At 44.2% G+C, this 20,317-nt stretch overlaps 1 protein-coding gene across 1 annotated transcript in view; it reads right to left on the bottom strand.

Moving 5' to 3' along the window:
- SCTR (secretin receptor) overlaps positions 1-20,317 on the bottom strand; it is a 372,442-nt gene that overhangs the window by 95,812 nt on the left and 256,313 nt on the right. The window contains exon 3 of the mRNA XM_069224326.1: positions 16,901-17,011. Coding sequence (XP_069080427.1) covers positions 16,901-17,011 — 111 coding nt within the window. The remainder of the gene's footprint in view (positions 1-16,900; positions 17,012-20,317) is intronic.

Raw genomic sequence — 20,317 nt, 5'->3', positions numbered from 1 at the left:
AGTCCAGCAGACGTACACCTCCAACACCCACTCCCTCAACCTCCACTCCCATTCCTCCTCCCTCATCACACCCTACCGTCCCTAGGAAGCTTTTACTTGCCCAACCTGACCTCTTACCTCCCCCTCCACCCCCCTGTCCTGCCCAGAGGAGAAGGGTCCCAACAACCCAGCCCGGCACCCCAGCCAAACAGTCCACGGGGACAGTGGAGGCACCTCCTTGTCGTGGAGGCAAGAAAGGGAAGGATCCCACTCCACCACCCAAGAAAGGAAAGGATCCCACTCTACCACCCAAGAAAGAGAAGGATCCCACTCCACCCTCCAAGAAAGGGAAGGATCCCACTCCAGAACCCAAGGAAGGGAAGGATCCCACTCCACCACCCAAGAAAGGGAAGATTCCCACTCCACCAACTAAGAGAGGCAGAGGCCCCCTCCAACAGCAGTGGCCAAGGAGCCCTCACCTCCAGCAGAGGCTGGCAGTGTAACACCTCCAACAACAGTGGGCAAGGAGCCCTCACCTCCAGCTGGGGCACAGCAGCCCTCACCTCCAGCTGGGACACTGCAGCCCTCACCTCCAGCTGGGGCACAACAGTCCTGACCTTCAGCTGGGACACAGCAGTCCTGACCTCCAGTCGAGGGCATGTAGTCCACCCACCAGGGATTGTTGTACAAGGAGGTACTAGAACCAGTGGGCAAGTTCCCCACCTCAGACACTGTGACCTTGTACTCCCCAGCACAGGAAAATGGGCACGGAACCCCCTCCAGAACCAGTGGGCAAGTTCCCTACCCCAGGGACTGTGACCTTGTACTTCCCAGCAAAGGAAAATGAGCATGGAGCCCCCTCTAGAACCAGTGGGCAAGTTACCCATCTCAGGGACTGTGACCTTGCACTTCCCAGCAAAGGAATATGGGCATGGAACCCCCTCCAGAACCAATGGGCAAGTTCCTCACCTGGGGTACTATGACCTTGCACTCTCCGGCACAGGAAAATGGACATGGAGCCCCCTCCAGAACCACTGGACAAGTTCCCCACTTCAGCTGCGGTGCCCCCCACTCCTCTTCCCACTGAGGTGCCTGCCCTTTCCCAACATGATGCCCCTGCACAGTGTAATGCGGATATTGTCAGGAAATCTGTTGGGGCTTGGACTGTGCCCTGTGGCCATGTGGGCCTTTTGTACTTTGGACGGGCCATTAGCCTTTACTGAACATTTACTCCAATTTCTTTTATCACATGGACAATATGGTGGCTGTTTGCATCAAATTACAATATCAGTTATACCTATATGTGTCATTGGTTTTCCTCTGCAGCTGGTTGTGTGTATGATGTGTGTTGTGCGTGTGTGTGTCACTCTCCTTTTCCTCCCTCCCTCCCTTGTGTGCTAGGTGGGTGTACTCACTGTCGTCGTCTTTGTTGGCATTGGTATTCCAGGTGGAGCATGGTGTAGAAGAGCATCGGGAAGACTTGAATTTCCAGTTCCATGGTGGCGTTGATCTTCTCTGTGTCCCTGATTGTGAGTCTTTTGTCTTGTGTGAAGTGTTTCCAACAGGCTTTTGATGGTGTTGGTACTGCCCCGGAAATCGTGGCGGTTTACTATGTCATAATATGGTGGGCGGTACCTTGTCTTCCACCTGGCTGTTGATGGCTGCTGCTGTGGTTAGGTGGTAATGCCCTGGCGGTTGGTGTGGTGCATTGGCTGTCCATGGGAGTTATCACCGCATTGGTCATAATTTGGCTGTAATTACTGCCAGCCTGTTGGCAGTATTACCGCCACTTTAACAGTCACTGCCATTGTCATAATGACCACCTTAGTCTGCATCCACCCTGTCCTTCTAAGCAAAAGGAGGGTTTTCCTGAGAGTGCTTTTCAAACAACAAGGCATTCCATCCTGCAGATGGGCTGTTATTGCCTGTTTTAACCCAACGGATATCATTTTGAATAGTCGTTTTACCCAATTTTTAAAACATGCTGAACAAAAATGGAAGGACTGTGAACATTGTTAATTTTTCACTAATACATTAGCATTAACGCCTCCTCTTTTAATCTTTTAATATAAAGTCATGATAGTGGGTGCGGCACTCTTTAATGTTCAGTTACACATAAAACTGGATGCATTCCTCGATGTTATTAAGGAAGATCCTGTTCCCTTCTGCAGTGAAGTGCACTCCATCTCGCCTATGAACACCTAGCATATCAAACCAGATGTTGTTGTTATATATAGAGCCCATTCAATGGTCAAGAAGAAATGCAAAAGCTGCTTTATTGACATGCTTCTGGGATTTCCCAATCATAGGGGAAAACCTTTTGACCATTGCCATTTTTGCCTTTGACATATTAGAATACACAAAGGCAGTTTGAGGAAAGAGAGACATCAATTGTGAAAAGGTCTACGTCATTTAGATTTCATGGACAACACCTGTACTTAGGTCATTGCTACCACAGTATGCCATCATCAGGTTAGGGTGCTCACAATCCAAAATGCTCTCAACTATTGGTAACAATTGATGCCACTTCATACCTCTGTGGCCAATCCAAGTTTGGAAATCCAAGGTTCTTGTCAATACCACAGTTAATGTAATGTTCTCTAGGCCAGTGGATGAAGCTGTGTCCCAAATTCCCAAGGTGAACCATGGTGCTGTATGGAGATCCCAGTCACAAGAGGAGTGCTCACCAGAATAAGTAAGCTTCAGGAGCAATGGGGAGATAAATGAGAGATAAAATGGGAGGGTGGAAAAATTATAAATGTAATTGGTAGATGTTTGGAAAATACAAAAGAAGGTTAGGTTGTGATTAACTGCTGTTTGTATGGTGCACATTTACTTGATAAACAGCTGAGCTTTTCTATTTGCTGATTTTGAAAGGTTGGTACAATCTTGTGAAAGCAAACGAGGAAGCACTGCCCCTCAGACTGAACGTGAGGGATTGCCTCCTTGGCTCTTGTAAACTCTCTTAAACTCTTGTGAGAGGGTCACAAGAGCTGACAATTACAGTGGCCTTTTTCCAGCTCTCGTGAGAGTTCCACAAGAGTTTTTAAGAAAGGAAGGAAAAGGAAACATAGTACAAACACCAAAGATCATAAGAGTAGATGGCAGCTTCTAAAAGAGCTGTTTTTTTCACAGTTTTTAATAATTACAAAATTATTTTTGTGTTTTTTCAAATATTTTAAAACATTTTTTTACATTTGTTTTAAAAGGGTACAACAAAAACGTACAACTTGAGATGCTAAACAGACACCAACAGCATCTCCTTAAAAACAACATGGAGAAAAAACGTACAAAAACGGATTAAAAAAATTCTTCTGCCTGGGGGGAACTTGTGCTCTAGAGCAAGCTTGTCCTGGGCAGACCTGCTTGTCTCTGATGAAAAAATGATCTGCTTGCACCAGAAGCAAAATAGCTCTTTATTAAAAAAAATCGGGGTCATTGTCCACCTGTGCACTTAAAACTTATGCAGGCACAGTATCTCTTGTAGCAAATGATGTTGAAGCCCCTGCAGAGTTGTCTAAGTCCACAGCATGAACCAACCCTGCCCATGCATGCCTTTGTGGATGCATAGATCTCATTTGTCTCCACCTCCCTGTGGTACTCATTATACATTGGTTATTTTTCCATTGCAGTCTAAACTCTTTGCTGCAAAGCTCACAGGTGACATACTTTGCTAACATCTTCTTGGTATCTGGCCTCATATAAACAAATAGAATTCTTTAAGTGGCTGAGGCGGCTGAGTTGGTGCAGATTCAAAGCCAAACAGGAAACAAGAGCAAGCCAAATATGTGTACTCTCACCAAAGTCCGATACAGAAACAATGCAAAAAGGATGGAATTTTCTTCTTCTAAATAGAGACATTCATATTAACTTATCATAATCCTTTCTTAGGGTGTGCTTCCCCTCCAGGGCCTCTCGCGAGTGTTTTGCAGGCGTCTTGGGAGACAGTAAAAAATGCTTCCTTTATATCTTCTATAGAACAGTACATAGTTCACTTTTCTACCTTAAAAGAACATGTCTAATGTTCTATTTTTTGTGAAAATGACAGCAAAGCACTGTAATTAAGTTTATTCTAGACGTACAATCTCGCTAGTGGGTTGCAAGAGCCAAACAGGAAGTGTCATTTAAGATGTCATCACTGATGTAATAGATAATATCATGGAACATGTCATGAGTGATGTCATCTGTGAGGTTGCAAGCAGTGCATGGCGGTGGCTCAAGTTATAGCTAGTGCTACTAACTCTAACTGCTGAATTTCTGTGTTTTTTTTAGTTCAAAATGTTAACGCGTCACTGAGAAATTCCCCTAACTATACTGTTACTTCAACCTTTGTTTTTTTCAGTTTTCAGTGAATATATGTTGCACAGTGTTCGCATAAGTGATGTCATTTTAGATGGTTTGATTGTTGCTATGAATGGTATGATGATTTACATGTTATAGGAGATGTAATATAAAAAGGTATAAGCAGTGCATGGTGAAGCATGAGTTATAGTTGATTCAGTCTGCCTAGTGAGTTTACAATCCTCTGTACGAAGGTGCGTGAGTTATAGAAAGTTTTGGTTGTGCAGGAAATTATAAGTTTAAGCTATGACTATAACCTTTTAATTTCTAAGGCTTGTGTAGTTTAAGTTGTTTTTGTATAGAAATAGTAAATTAAGTGTTAATAATTATATTAAGTTTATCCTTGGGTTTTTACATTGAAAGTCTATGATTTATTTTTTGTTTGGAAAGATCGCTTTCCAAACATGTAATGTTGTTTATTTTGGAATTAATTCTGTGATATAGAATTGTTTTGTTTATATTTGAAAATTACTGCAGTACTTTCTCAATAATTTCTCATGGAGTGGCTTAGAGTGGAGTGGCATGGCATAGAATGTTGTGAAGTGGCATACTGTTTAGAATAGAGTGGAGTAGAGTGGCATACAGTGGGTGGAGTAGAGAGGCTTGGATTGATGTACAGTAGAGCGGCATAGAGTAGAATGGCATTAAGTGCAGGGGTGTAGAGTAGATTGGTGCAGAGTACAATACAGTGGTGTAGAATGCTGTAGCGTAGAATTGAGTAGAGTAGAGTGGCATTTAGTGCCTGGGATAGGGTGCAGTGGAATAGAATGGTGCAGACTAGACTAGAATACCATAGAGTGAAGAGACATAGGGCCTGATTACGACCTTGGCGGAGGGAATTACTCCGTCCCAAAAGTGACGGATATACTGTCTGCTGTCTTACAAATTCCATATAATATAGTCATGTTTGGGACGGAGCAATCCCCTCCGCGAAGGTTGTAATGAGGCCCATAGAGTGCAGTGGAGTACAGTAGAATTGACTGCAGGGGGCTAGAGTACAGCGGTGCAAAGTACAGTAGAGTAAAGTTGAGTGCAGTGGTGTAGAGTAGAGTTTGATGGTGTAGAGTGCAGTGGCATAGAAGAGAGTGGTGTAGAGTAGAGAGGGGCAGAGGGAAGTGGCATCCAGTACAGTGGTGCACAGTAGAGTGACATACAGTGCACTAGTGTAAAGTGGTGCAGACTAGTGTAGACTGCTGCACAGTGAAGCGACGTACAGTGCAGTGGCATATAGTGGTGTGCAGTAGCATAGAGTGGAGAAGAGCAGAGTAGAGTAGAGTGATGTTGAGTGGAGTACAGTGGTTTGGAGTGGCATAGCGTAGGAGGTGTAAGGTAGAGTGGCATAGAGTAGAATAACGCAGAGTGAAGAGGGGTTGATTGAAGTAGGGTAGAATGAAGTGTGCTAAAGTAGAGTGGTACCAATAGAGTAGCATAGAGGCATAGAGTGAAGTGGGGGATAGTGAAGTGGGGTAGAGTAGAGTTCTGAAGAGTAGGTAGCGGAGAGTGCAGTAGAGTAGAGTGAAGTAGAGTGACGTAGAGTGAAGTTGAGTACAGTGGCTTTTAGAGGGGGAGAATAGAGTGACATACAGTAGACTGTCATAGAGTGCAGTGGTGTCGAGTAGAGGGGCAAAGAGTAGTATGGCACACAGTAGATTGGTGTACAAGGAAGAGTGGTAAAGTGAAGTGGGATGAAGTAAAGTGGGGCAGAGCAGAGTAGGGTAGAGTACAGTAGTGTACAGTGAAGAGAGGTAGAGTGAAGTGGATTAGAATGGAATAGGGTAGAGTACAAAGGCATACAGTGAAGTGGGGTAGAGTGAAGTGGGGTTGAGTGAAGTGGGTTACAGTAGAGTGGCATAGAGGTGAGTGTCATAGACTTAATTGGGGTAGACGGAAGTGGGGTAGAGTAGAGTGCAGTCGTGTATAGTGCAGTGGCATGGAGTGGAGTGGTACAGAGGAGAGTACAGTAGTGTAAAGGGCAGCTGTATACAGAAAATTGGGCAGGGTACAGTAGAGTGAAGTGGGTTAGAGTACACTGGGATAGGGTAGAGGGGAGTAAAATAAAGTGGCATACAGTAGAGTGGCCTAGAGTTCAGGGGGATAGAGTGAAGTAGGTCATAGTGAAGTGGTGTAGAATAGAGTGCTATAGAGTACAGTGGCATAGAGTGTAGTGGTGGGGAGTAAAGTGGTGCAGAGTAGAGTACAGTGGCGTAGAGTGCAGTGGCATAGAGTAGAGTGATGGTGAGTTAAGCACAAGTAAATTACAGTGGTGTACAGTGAAGTGGGGTAGAGTTAAGTGGGGTACACTAAAGTAGTGCAGAGTAGAGTAGTGTACAGGAGAGTGTCATGTAGTGAAGTGGGGTACAGTGGAGCGGGGCAGAGTGAATTGGGTTAGAGCGGAGTGAAGTAGAGTAAGTGCAGTAGAGTTGTGTAGAGTGAAATGGGATTGCCTGGAGGGTAAAGTGAAGTGGGGTACAGTAGAGTGGTGTAGGGCAGAGTGGTGTAAACAGAAGTGTTGTTTAGAGGAGTTGAGTAGAGTGGTGTTGAGTAGAGTGGTGTGGAGTGGAGTAGAGTGGCGTAGGGTGAAGTGTGGTAAAGTGAAGTGAGTTGCAGAGAAGTGGGGTAGAGTACAGTGGCGTATAGTGAAGTGAGGAAGACTAGACTGCAGTAGCATAGAGTGCAATGGCATACAGTAGCATAGCGTATAGTACAGTGGTGTAGAATGCAGTTGTGATGAGTAGAGTGGTGTTAAGTGAAGTGGGGAAGAGTGAAGTGGGGTGAAATAGAGTGGCATGGAGTAGATTGAGATAAAATGAAGAATGGTGGTGTGAAGAGGGATAAGTGAAGTGGGGTAGAGGGAAGTGGGGTGAAGTAGAAAGGTATAGAGTAAAGTGGCGTAGAGTAGAGTGGTATAGAGTGAAGGTAGGTGATGTGAAGTGGGATAGATTAGAGTGGCGTAGAGTGTAGTGGGGTAGAGTCAAGTGGAGTGGAGTCAAGTGAGGTAGAGTGAAATGAGCTAGAGTAAACTGGGCTAGAATAGAGTTGCATACAGTAGAGTGGCATAGAGTGAAGTGTGGAAGATTGTGGTGCAGAGTGTAGTGCAGTGACATAGAGAGCAGTGGAGTAGAGTGCAGAGGCATAGAGGGGAGTGGAGTAGGGTGCATTGGCGTACAGTGCAGTGCTGTAAAGTCCTGTGTCGTAGAGTCCAGTGGGATACAGTGAAGTGGCATAGAGGGGAGTGGTGCATAGTAGAGTAGAGTGAAGTGGGGAGGAGTGAAATGGAATAGAATAGAGTGGCATAGATTAGAGTGGCATAGAGAGAAGTGGGGTAGAGTCAAGTAGGGTAGAGTGAAGTGAGGAGGAGTAGAGTAAAGTGGGCTAGAATAGAGTGACATAGAATAGAGTGGCATACAGTAAAGTGGCGAAGAGTGGAGTGGGAAAGAGTGCAGAGATACAGAGTAGAATGCAGTGGCATTCAGTGCAGTGGCCTAGAGAGTGGTGACATAGAGTGCAGTGGCATAGAGCTCAGTAGCTTAGAGTGCACTGGCGTACAGTGCAGTGCTGTAGAGTCAGTGTTGTAGAGCCCAGTGGTATACAGTGCAGTGGTGTAGAGTGGTGTACAGTAGAGTAGAGTGGGGTAGAGTGAAGTGGGGTAGAGTGGAGTGGAGTATAATGGAGTGGCCTACAGTATAGAGGCATACAGTGCAGTAGTGTAGAGTACAGTGCAGTAGCACACAGTGCAGAGACGTAGAGTGGATTAAAGTACAGTGGAGTACAGTGCCACAGAATGGAGTGGAGTACAGTGCCTTGGAATGGCGTACAGTAGGGTGACAGAGTACTGGTGTATGGAGTGGAGTACAGTTGCTTTGAGTTGCATAGAGTTAAGTGGTGTACAGTAGAGTGGCAATGTGTGAAGTGGAGTGGGGCAGAATGGCGTAGAGTGGCACAGCATGTAGTGGGGTCTCATGACATACAGTACAGTGACATACAGTGCAGTGTCATAGAGTGCAGTGGTCCACACTAGAATGATGCAAAGTAGAGTAGAGTGGCGTAAAGTGCAGTGACCTAGAACAGAGGGCAATGGCTTGGAATGCAGTGGTGTGGGGTACACTGATTTAGAACAGAGTTTTGCAGATGAGTGGTGCAGAGTGCAGTATCATAGAGAACAGTGCTATAGGCTACTGTGGTGCACAGTGGAGTGGCGCAAACTGCAGTAGGGTAAAGTGCAGTGGTGTAGAGAAGAGTACAATGGTGTAGAGTACAGTGGTGTAGAGTGCAGTGACATAGAGTGCAATAGTAGACTGCAGTGACATGGAGCGCAGTGGCATAGAGTGCAGAGGCATAGAAGGCAGTGGTGCAGAGTGCAGTGGATAAGAGTGGAGTGGTACAGATTCCAGTGGTGGATAATCCAGTGGTATAGAGTACAGTGGCATTCAGTACAGTGGCAAACAGTGCAGTGCCATAGAGTGCAGAAGCATAGATTGCAGTGCTGTACAGTGCAATGGCATAGAGTACAGTAGTATAGAGTTCAGTGGTGTACGGAGCAGTGGCATAGAGTGCAGTGACATAAATTGCAGTGCTGTACGGTTCAGTGGCATAGAGTGCAGTGCTGTAGAGTGCAGTGGTGTACAGCACAGTGGCATAGAGTGCAGTGGCGTACAGTGAACTCTCATACAATTCAGTGGAATAAAGTGAAATAATGGAGAGTCCAGTGGCACACAGTGCAGAAGTGAAGAGTGCACTGGTGTAGAGTGCAGTGACATACAGTGCAATGGAGTAGAATCCAGTGGTGTACAGTGCACTAGTGTAGAGTGCAGGGACGTAAAGTACAGTACAGTGACATGGAGTGCAGTGGCGTACACTGCAGTGGCCTACAGTGCAGTGGCGTAGACTGCAGTCTATCCATCTATCTATCGATCTATCTATCTATCATCTATACATATATACATGCATGTATTTATATTCACTGAAAAAAACAAAGGTTACATGGACGTTATAGTTAGGTTCTGAATTTACTCATACAAAACCATAGAAATTCAGCAGTTATAGTTAGAGTTCTTTCAAGTAACTATAACTTGCGCCCTAAGGTGGCTTGTCATGCACAGTTTTCTTATCAATAATGTTATTGCAAACGTTGCTGTGATATCAAAGATGCCATACAAGATCTCATCAATGACATAATGGCCCGTATTTATACTCCGTTTGCGCCGAATTAGCGTCGTTTTTTTCTACGCAAATTCGGCGCAAAACTAACGCCATATTTATACTTTGGCGTTAGACGCGTCTAGCGCCAAAGTATGGGCAAATAGCGTCATTTTTTTGCGTGAACGCCTTCCTTGCGTTAATGAGATGCAAGGAAGGCGTTCCCGTCTAAAAAAATGACGGCGACGCAAATGCGTCGTATTTATACTCCCGGGCAAAAATCACGCCCGGGAGTTGGCGGGTCAAAAAACCCCGCATTTGCGCCACTATTTAACGCCTGGGTCAGGGTAGGCGTTAAGGGGCCTGTGGGCTCAAAATGAGCCCACAGGTGCCCTCCCCTGCCCCCAGGGACACCCCTGCCCACCCCAGGAGGACACCCAAGGATGGAGGGACCCACCCCAGGGACATTCAGGTAAGTTCAGGTAAGTATAATTTTTTATATTTTTTAATTTTTTTTGGTGGCATAGGGGGGCCTTATTTGTGCCCCCCTACATGCCACTATGCCCAATGACCATGCCCAGGGGACATAAGTCCCCTGGGCATGGCCATTGGTCAAGGGGGCATGACTCCTGTCTTTACTAAGACAGGAGTCATTTAAATGGCGTCTGGGCGTCGAAAAAAATGGCGCAAATCGGGTTGAGGCGATTTTTTTGCCTCAACCTGACATGCCCCATTTTAAGACGCCCTAACGCCATTTTCCCCCTACGCCGGCGCTGCCTGGTCTACGTGGTTTTTTTCCACGCACACCAGGCAGCGCCGGTCTGCTAGCGCCGGCTAACGCCATTCCATAAATACGGCGCCCGCATGGCGCTTCAGAATGGCGTTAGACGGCGCTAAATTTTTTGACGCTAAACTGCGTTAGCGCAGTTTAGCGTCAAAAAGTATAAATATGGGCCAATATGTGGAGTAATTAGCTGTGCATAGCGAAGGCGCAAGTTAGTGTTACCTTAGGGCACCCTGTAACCTTTTTTTTTTCAGTGAATTTCTAAGTTTTTTATCAGAAAGTAATTTTAATTACTATGTTATTCCAACCCCGTCAAGGCCTAACCTTGCAGCAAGACCTTGCAGCCAAGCCCTTATAACAACCCAACCAGTGCCAAGCATGGCCTTTGGCCGTGCGCAGCACAGGTTGGCCATAGGGTCTGTCTCTGTCAGTGGATGTGTGAGTGGGTGCGTGAGTGTCTGAGTTGGTCTGAAGGTGGGTGTGTGAGTCTTTGAGTGGGTCTGAGTGACTGCATGAGTCTCTGATAGGATGTGTGAGTGGGGGCCTGAGCATTAGTGTATGAATTAGTTTGTGGTTTTTCTTCAAATGTTTCTCTAATCGCAAATATTTTGTGAATAATTCGCTGAAATTCATGATTTTTTGTGTCTATCACGGGCTGTGACACAAAATTATATTAAACCTATAATTTTCCCCTAAAACACACCTATATCACACACCTGGGGTCAGAGTAATTCCATCCAGACCCCTTATGCCACTTTCAATTAGAATTTTCACCCCCAGGGACTGTGTCCCCTGAAATATAATGGTGGTCTCAACTTTCTATTCAAGTTGTGGTCAGCCAATTGCAAAGCCTCTTTTTGCACACTTATTCGTGAATGTTTGTGAAATATTCCGTGCCAGAGATATACAAATTAATTTGCCCGAAATATCTCCTAAACTACTAAACAGATTTACACCAAAAAACAAAAAGCACAATCTGCGTACCAGCAGCTAGCTCTTTGCCAAATTTGGTGTAATTCCGTCCAGTGACTCGGTCTGTAAACAATTTGACAGGTCCTATGCATGGGAAACACAACGTTTTTTTAGGCCCCTATGTCTCAGTGTGCGCAACAAGAATCACCGGGCCACTTTTTAAAAAACATTTCATGAAGATTCGTCAAATGGTGTCAAAGATATAGGCAAGTCAAAAACGCTTTTTCTATGGAAACATGGTCCTAATTATAACTACCTAGTGTCATAGATACCCCGATACTACCTAGATAGTTTAGTGGTAAAACAGCAGTACCCTGTAAACTTTTTTTAAATCATATAAAATACAAAAAACACCTCTGCCTGAGTCTACTGACTTTGGTAAAGTGCCACAATTTTATTATACATCTTAAAAACTCTAGTGACTTAGAGTTCCTCTTGAAACCCAGAACAAACGCTAAGGGCTAAATTTTATCAGTATTTCACGCAGTGCAGCAAGACAACTTGCTGCACTGTGGTCCTTGAAAGAGTGAGAGAAGGAACATGCCATATTTAGCAATATATGACAAATTCCTGCTTTCTGCCTGCACCGGTGCACTCTTGCTCTATAGTGCAAGGGTATCAGTGATGCAGACAGGATTGGTTTTGTGCAGGAAGGGACACCTTCCTTCATAAAAACGATGTGCTGGGGCTTTTTCCTGTTTCTGCATGTCCTGCAGAATGCAGCATAATGACAAAGAGGAAACAACAAGGAGAAATAAACATATCTCCTCTCTGCCCCTCCCCTGGGATGGAGTAGCATTTTGAGTCATTCTCAGGATTATCAGTCTTGGCAAATCTGGGAATGACCCAGAAGCCAAGGGTGGATGCATGGGAACACCCATGCTCCAACCACTGAATGCCTTTTTGGGGGAGAGTAACGCAAGGCAGCAAATTGTACTGACTTGCATTACCCCATATTTACTGAGCAACGCAGGGCAGCGCAAGGTAGGCTTGCGTTGCTTGGTAAATCTAAATTTTGTATTGAATTGGCTTTGTGACACATGCGTGACGCAAGGGTAACATAGTACTATGATAAACGTGGCCCTAATTATGGTGAAAACAACATGGTATGCCTTTTTATTTTTTAAGGGCTGGCACCAGCTAATAAAACTGTAGGTTGCCATTGCCATGTACTGCGGTATACCATAAAGTTACAGGGGTATACTACAGCACATTATATCACTACGTTTTTTACTGTCCAGCCAAGGTCAATAGGAGGGGAAACGCCCTTAAGGCCGAATCCGGAACAACGAAGTCCTGGTTAACAAAAGCGGAACAACGTTTTCCTTAACCACGACTTTGTTGTTTTGTGCCGTAACCACGCATGTGCTGAACAACGCACATGCGTGGTTAAGGCACAGACAAGGGAGTCAGCTGAGGAGAACGATGTGACGAGGCGACGACTCAGGTAAGTGGGGCGGTGGTGTGGGGTCGGGGTATTTTCTGTTTTAGGGTCGAGGGGCGAGGGCTGGGGTGGGGGGGTGGGTTTTAGGTTTAGGGCCGGGGGTGGGGGGTCAGGGTATTTTCTGTTTTAGGGGCGGGGTGGGGGGTTGGGATTTTAGGTTTAGGGCCAGGGGTGGGGGGGTCGGGTATTTTCTGTTTTGGGGGCAGGGGGCGGGGATGGGGGGTCAGGGTTTTAGGTTTAAGGCCGGGGATGGGGGGTCAGGGTATTTTCTGTTTTAGGGGCGGAGTGGGGGGTCAGGGTTTTAGGTTTAAGGCCAGGGGTAGGGGGTCGGGGGCAGGGTATTTTCTGTTTTAGGGGCGGGGTGGCGGGTCGGGTATTTTCTGTTTTAGGGGCGGGATCAGGGATGGGGGGGTCGGGGTTTTAGGTTTAGGGCCGGGGGTGGGGGGCCAGGGAGGACGCATGCAGGAACAATGGATGCCTATCACTAATGCCTTTACCAGGAATGCCTTTACAATGAAAAATCGTTGTTAAGGCATTCGTGGTAAAGGCATTAGTGGTAACAACGAGGTTGTTGTTCCGACCTCGTTGTTCAGGCATTCGTTGTTCCGGCAGGCGTTGTTCCGACATACATTCCAATGGGAGTCCCCACACCAGGGTTTCAATTGTCCCTCGTTTGATCCATTCCTGTCACGGGCACTAGCCTCAACCACACAAGTGGCGCAGGATTTTTATTGGCACAAGCAGGGCAATGCTTGATGGGAGGAATTTTGTGGATTCCTATGGATTCCGGATGTTTCCAACACAGAAATGTAAGAAAATGCATTATTTAAGGCAAAGTGTCAGGTTTGTAGGACACTTTGGGTAAAGAAAACGTCATGTGATCCATGCAAGTCACCTCCCCATCCTGGATTCCCCTAGGTGTCTAGTTTTCATAAATGTAAAGCTTTGCTAGTTTCCCTAAGTGCCGGCTGAGCTAGGGCCAAAAAAACACAGATACCCACTTTGCAAAAAAAGGGTCAGTTTGGAGTGGAAAAATGTGATTATCCATGTTGCGTTTTGGGCTGTTTCCTGTTGCGGGTACTAGGCCTAAGCACATAAGTGAGGTACCATTTTTATCAGAAGACTTAGGGGAATGCTTGGCAGAAGTAAGTTTGTGGCTTCCAACAGATTCCACAACTTCCCATCTCAGAAATATGAGAAAAATGTTTTAGTCAAAGTTTAAGGTTTGCAAGTGATTCTTGGTAGTATAACCTGATGAGAGCCATGCAAGTCACCCCATCCTGGATTCCCCTAGATGTCTAGTTTTTAGAAATGTACAAAGTTGCTAGGATTCCCAAGGTGCCGTCTGAACAAGGGTCCAAAATACACAGCTAAGCACAATGCAAAAAAAAGGTCAGTTTTCAGGGGAAAGATGTGATGTGTCCATGTTGCGTTTTGGGTCTTTTCCTGTCATGGGCACTAGGCCTACCTGCACAAGTGAGGTACTATTTTTTATCAGGTGACTTAGTGGAACACAGAATAGTAGAACACAAGTTATTAGCAATTGTATTTCTCTGAATTGTGTACCTTCCAAATGTAAGACAGTGTGCAAGAAATAAGGGCCAGATGTATCAAGCTCCCGGTTTGCATTTCTTAAATAGCAAATTTTAAGAAATTGCTATTTAAGAAATGCATAGTGGGATGTATGAAAATTGCGAGTCGGTAATAGCGATTTCTTAAAATTTGCCATCGCTATTACTAAATCGCAATTAGGGAATGGGACTCCATTCATCCCTGTGGGCTTGTAGGCCCATAGGTACGAATGGGCCTACATACGTACGACGGTACAAATGGTTTTGCATTACCTAATTTGCGAATTCCTGTTAGGAATTCGCAAATTAGGTGATGCAAATCCCAGGGTGCTGAGGGCCTAAGGCCCCGTTTGATGCACCCCAAAAAAATATTTGCGGACATGTGTGTGCTACATGTCATTTTTAAAAATGCATTTATAATGCATTTTTAAAAATTGCACATGCTTACCACCAACTTGAGTTTGTGGCAATTGCATTTCCTAAATGCCCAATTCGCATTTAGGAAATGCTTGATACATGTGCTTTGGAAATCGCAAATAGCAATTCCCTATTTGCGATTTCCTATTTAGAGAATCGCAACTTGCGATCCTCTAGATGGAGTAGCAATTTCAGGGAATCGCTATTTTAGTGATTTCCTTAAATTGCATTGCGAATGCCTGTTATACATCTTGAAAGGAATTTTTGCATTCGCAAACGGCTGAATTTTGCGATTCGCACCGTTTGCGAATGCAAAATTGTTTGATACATCTGGCCCTTAATCGCATGGAACATCAGGGGTATGAACTCACTGCAAAAAGATGTAAGGTTACAAAAGACAGTGACACCCTATGCTTCCTCTGCCCCACTGGCACAGGGTGGTTGCATTTGGGATAGCTCCACCAGTGGAAGACTGCAAAACTGTTATAACTGAGGAATCTGTTTGAGAACAACAAGTTGCTTACAGCTGTGACTCCTATGCAATGGCAGAGTGTCACCACACTGGATCAGAGCCAGCAGCTGAAAAATAAAATTATATTTTTATTTTTTAGCTGCTGCCTGAGCCAGCATGTGCAGGGAGGGGCGTGACTGGCCCTGGGAGGGAGGAGGAGGAGCTGTGTGTACTTAAGTGTGCATATCTCTTTGGCTCGCCGTCTTAGACATGCACACTTAGGTTTCTCCAAACTAGCTGTATTTGACAGCTAGGTTGGAGAAACAGCACAGACTACTTGTGCCTCAGCGAGCGGTAAACCAGCCCACTCAGGCCAATCCCCCAGCTGGTCTCATGCTTGGTAATACCATGAGAGCAGCACAGGGAGGGCACAGTGAGTCTCTGAAGCTGTCCCATGGACTTCTGTGACCAGGAAGCAGAGGAGCGCGATGCGGCCAGCTGCACCAGGTACATTTTTATTTTTTATTATTATTAAAACCCCCATATCCCCCAACCCCCCTATTCCCCTACACCCCCTCCACCTGCCCCACTGCTTTTAAATTGTGTCGGCCACAGTTGCTTAACATTCAGGTGCTTGTAGCAGGCTACAGCATTCCTCCGGTGCAATTCCTCACCTATGAACACATTCAACAATCACTGAACACCCTATTACGCATCCTTCACCTTGGACCTGCCCCACACAAGATATACCAGAGGCTTCACACATCAGGGACTGACACTGAATTAAAAAGTGCTTGTATTGAGTGGTTCTGCAACAAGGGGACCAATCCAGGGCTTCTCTGTGGGTCATGTGAGAGACAGACTTGGGAAGCCGCTGCATGATACCGACTGGGCTAAAGTTCTAGAATATCCCCTCACTGGATAGCAATGTTGCCTGTTTAAATATATTCAATTTGATATCCTGAACCTTATGCCAGCCCAACTTAACAAAATATATCCGGGAGCCACTGCTATGTGCCCCAGCTCTACAGTCTTGGAAGCTGACTTGCTTCACATGTTTTGGTCCTGCCCTCCCATACTGCTTGGCAATTCTTGAATTTCTGTCGACCATGACAGGCTGCACGCTAACAACCTGCCCGACGTGGTACTGTTTGACTTATTACCCCACCCTAAAATCGAAAAACACTCTACTAAGTTCCTTGACTTTCCTCTTCTTCTAGCAAAGCGCATTGTCTCAATGCAGGAGAAGAGTTCAATTCATTCGACTATTGCAGCCTGGACCAATGATTTGCTCTCCTGCTTTCAATCAGAGAACACCCTGTTACACATAGAGGAATGAGCCTGTCTCAGCAAATACTTCATTGAGCAAGCTTTGGGGCAAGCATGGAATGCAAAGCTTATGTGATTCTACAGTCACTCCCCTACTGACTCCCTCTAACCACTAGCACTATGCTACACTGCAGTTAAATTGAATATACTGATATTAGAGGTTGTCAGTGGTTGGGTTGGGAGGGAGGGATAGGGTTAATTGTTATGTTTCTATGGGTTTTCTAAGTGTTTAAGTTGACATATTACTTTATAAAAGAAAAAAAGAGAAAATTGTATGTTGGCTTCTTTTCAGGTTCTGCATGCAGATGGTGCTCTACCTTGTATTGTATAACTCTGTACAGGTAAAATAATAAAACAATTTGGAAGATCTGTGGTTATATTTCCTTAAGAGATGGTATCCTACTTCCATTTTTGTCCAAAATAGAATGTTTTAGGTTTACATGGTATAAATAAAGCTCCATTTCGAAATATTGTACCTTTTGTTCCGGTAATAATTTGCAGAAATTTTGGGCAATTCAAAAAGACTGTTTTCCCAATTGAAGCAGATGGCCAGCAGCTTACATTATCCCACATTCCAAGACATCCTTCTGTAATAAAGACAAGATTTGTATAAAGATTTATGGTCCAGGAACGCCAGAATGTGTGAAAGTTGAAAATAACAACATTGTATTTTAAAAGCATATAAAGAAAAATACTGATCTAAAGAATTGAAGATATTCATTAAGATTTATTTAATTTACTTTTACTAAATCTAACACATATAAGGCAAATAAAGCTCATGAACACTGAAGCTCTTTATTTGCTGTCATTTGTACATCTTGGTATCCATTATTAGTTTCTGCAAATGAGACAGCTGCACACAACCAAAATGCTGCAGTTTGATTGCCCCCTAGCTGGTCAAGATCTAGCCAGGAGACTCATGACAACTGTATGAGACAAGCCTCATTACAATATCAACCCACCTATCACTGTGCCTTCTTTCTATTATAGCTGGCTGTTAACATCACACTGTTCTAATACAAATGTGATTGTTTACCTAGCTGATAGAATGTGCCCACACTTAAAGACGTGCTGCTGGAGAAAGCAGCTTTAGAATCATTCACTTTCCTGTGAAGAACATAGAATTTGTGGAAACGTCTCTTACCTCTGCTGCTACGGGTTCCGGAAATAAATCAAAATTCAATTTCCATTTGTTAGTATTATATATTTGAAGTGTGCAAGTCTGTGAAAATTATGTACTCCATGTCAGTTTTAATTGTGTTTTAAAATAATAGCTTAATTTTCTGTCTGCTTTACAATGTTACTTTTTTCACAAAATGTTTTTATTAATTAATTAGGGATATAGTTGTAGGAAATCTGCCTTTTCTGCATAGCCCCCCTGGATCTTTCACTTTTTGCTGGACCATGTGTTTTTGCTGGCTTTAGAACTCTGTGCACCTTACTCCTGCTAATCAAGAGCAAGATGCATGTGCTCTCCTCTTTGGAACATGGTTGAATTGGCATACTCCCAGGTGATATACTTAACTTGCTTAGAAACCCTAGTATATGGTACAAGGTGTATCCAGAGCATGGAAGTTGAATGCCACTAGTGGACTACAGCACCGCTTGTGCCATTCACTACAGAGGCAGTGAAAATATATGAAGTCAGGCTTACTATGAAAGCCTTACTGCAACATTGTAAAAACTACAATTTGGTCTATCAAAATAAACCCGTTTGATAGGTTAAAACCTCACTTTTAAATATTCGTCAGTCATCCCTATGTAGGCCTTGTAGCCCAAAAAGCAGGGTGCATGGTAATAAAAAGAAGGATACATAAAAATGTAATGTCGACAAGTTCTTAAAGAGGCTAGCACCCAAAATCTGTTCACTGTGGCATGCCCAACTATCTATCCTATGTAGAAAACCAGAGTATAGATTAAAATGCTAATACTATATCTCATGCATTTGGCCAGCTAGGAAAATAATGAAACAATTATTTTTAATAGTTATTAAAATTCAATTGAATGGTGAAGTTGGATTTTAATATATATTAAGTAAAGTCAACTTGTAGAAAGTTCCCCTGTCCCTGTATTAATTATCTGAAATCTAATTAACATTGGCTCTCCTACTTCTCCCGGCCAGTAGTTAGTCTTCAATATGTGTGAATAGGTGTGAAATGGCTCCTGGGGTAAAACAATAGTCTGGTGTCAATGGGAAGAGACAATGCCTCTGAGCACAATAGAATATGGAGGGAGTGGCTGTCAGCATCCTTAATTACATTACTGTGTCATACAGGACAGGATGCCAAGACAATTCCTGTGGATTCACTGTCATATTGCTTTTGACCTACTAGACTTCTGTCTCTGGGATTACATATTGCCCTTGGGGCACAGTTTAAAGGGGAGAGAACAGGATGCCAAGACAATTCTTATGGATACACTGCCTGGTTAATGAAGGTCTCTACTTTTGTCCTACCAGATGTCTGTCTTTTGGTTTTGTTGTGGGTACACAGCCTGCTTTAAAATGGATTTTATTGTTAGATGTGGGAGTTCACTAGGATTACAATAGTACACAACTCACACATACCCCCAGCCCTCAGAGCTCAAAGTTAGTATGTCTGAAGACTTTCAACATCTTGAAAATGCCCAAGGTGGGTAGGGTTGGCCCCAAGAATGTTTATCCCATTGGTTACGACTTGCCCAGGAGACATTCCTACCCACCAGTTAGTGTCTGGCATGAATCTGCCAACTCCAGGTACCCACGCCGAAACACTTATTAGTCCTGCAGAATATCGGAAGAAGAATGGACCTTCTTTGGGTAACTTGAGAGGAGCACTGAAGGACTGGACACACTCCCTTTGTACAGGACAAAGAAGTAGACTCAAAGGCTCATAAGGTTGGCCTCCAGTTAAAGGCCCAAGGATCCAACAAGCTACAAGAGGGCTTTTCCCAGAGAAATTCAACCAATCCGTGGCAATTGGCACCCTGTGAGACTCTAAGTGTCTCAACTGATGTTCTGTGGGGCTTTAGAAGTGTACTCCCTCAGTGGATTGGGACTTAAACAACTAAGGGGCTGATTTATGATTTGGCAGATGTAGGTTTGGTAGTCAGGGTGACAGAGTAACTCACTCTGTCACCGTGACTCAACCTCCACCTGCCAAATTATGACATTTCTTAAAGCATTACCAGCATTCGCCATCATGATGGCTCCTTTCAATGCTTTTTTCTTTTTGACACATGGCTCTATCAAGCATGACAGAGCCATACAGCACATTGTTTTCTTTTTTATTTTCAAAAAGAAAATTCTGAAGCTAGATTTTGTGTTTGAAAATAAAAAAGACAATGTTTTCCTTGCCAAGGGAGTCCTCTACCAATGCTAGGGGATCATTTTGTAGTTTCCCTGCCCTTATTGTCAGGGTTTATCATGGTGGTGACAGGCAGTGAAAACTGACCTCTAATTCCACCCATCTAAATTAGGTGGACAAAATTAGAGGTCAACCTCTGACGGGCCTTACACCATAGGACCATCAGAGGGGTTTAATAATGCCAGAGACAGAGTAATCTGTATTTAAATCAGGCAGGCCACAGCCAAGATATAAATCAGGTCCTAAATCAGAGGGTAAAATGTTGACCAGAATAAACCTGATTGGAGTATTCGACCAATGTTCTATCTTAGTCAGCCTTAAATTGCACCAAGGTCCCTGCCTACTGTGATCATAGTCTATCATTGCTGTTTTATGCTTTATGGTGTGATTTTCACTTAAACCATTAAAAATGCACTTGACGGTTCACCTTTTTAGTTTTTTGTCATTTTGGTGTCATTTTGTTTATTCAATGTTTAGTAAATTGTATTGCTTTGCATTTAGATTTTTTAACTGTTTTGGTACTGCATAATTACTTTACACATTGCCCTA

Source organism: Pleurodeles waltl, chromosome 3_1 (genome assembly GCF_031143425.1).
Source record: "Pleurodeles waltl isolate 20211129_DDA chromosome 3_1, aPleWal1.hap1.20221129, whole genome shotgun sequence".
Classification (NCBI taxonomy): Eukaryota; Metazoa; Chordata; class Amphibia; order Caudata; family Salamandridae; genus Pleurodeles; species Pleurodeles waltl.
Note: the sequence above shows the minus strand (reverse complement) of the source record. Positions and strands in the feature narration are given on the sequence as shown.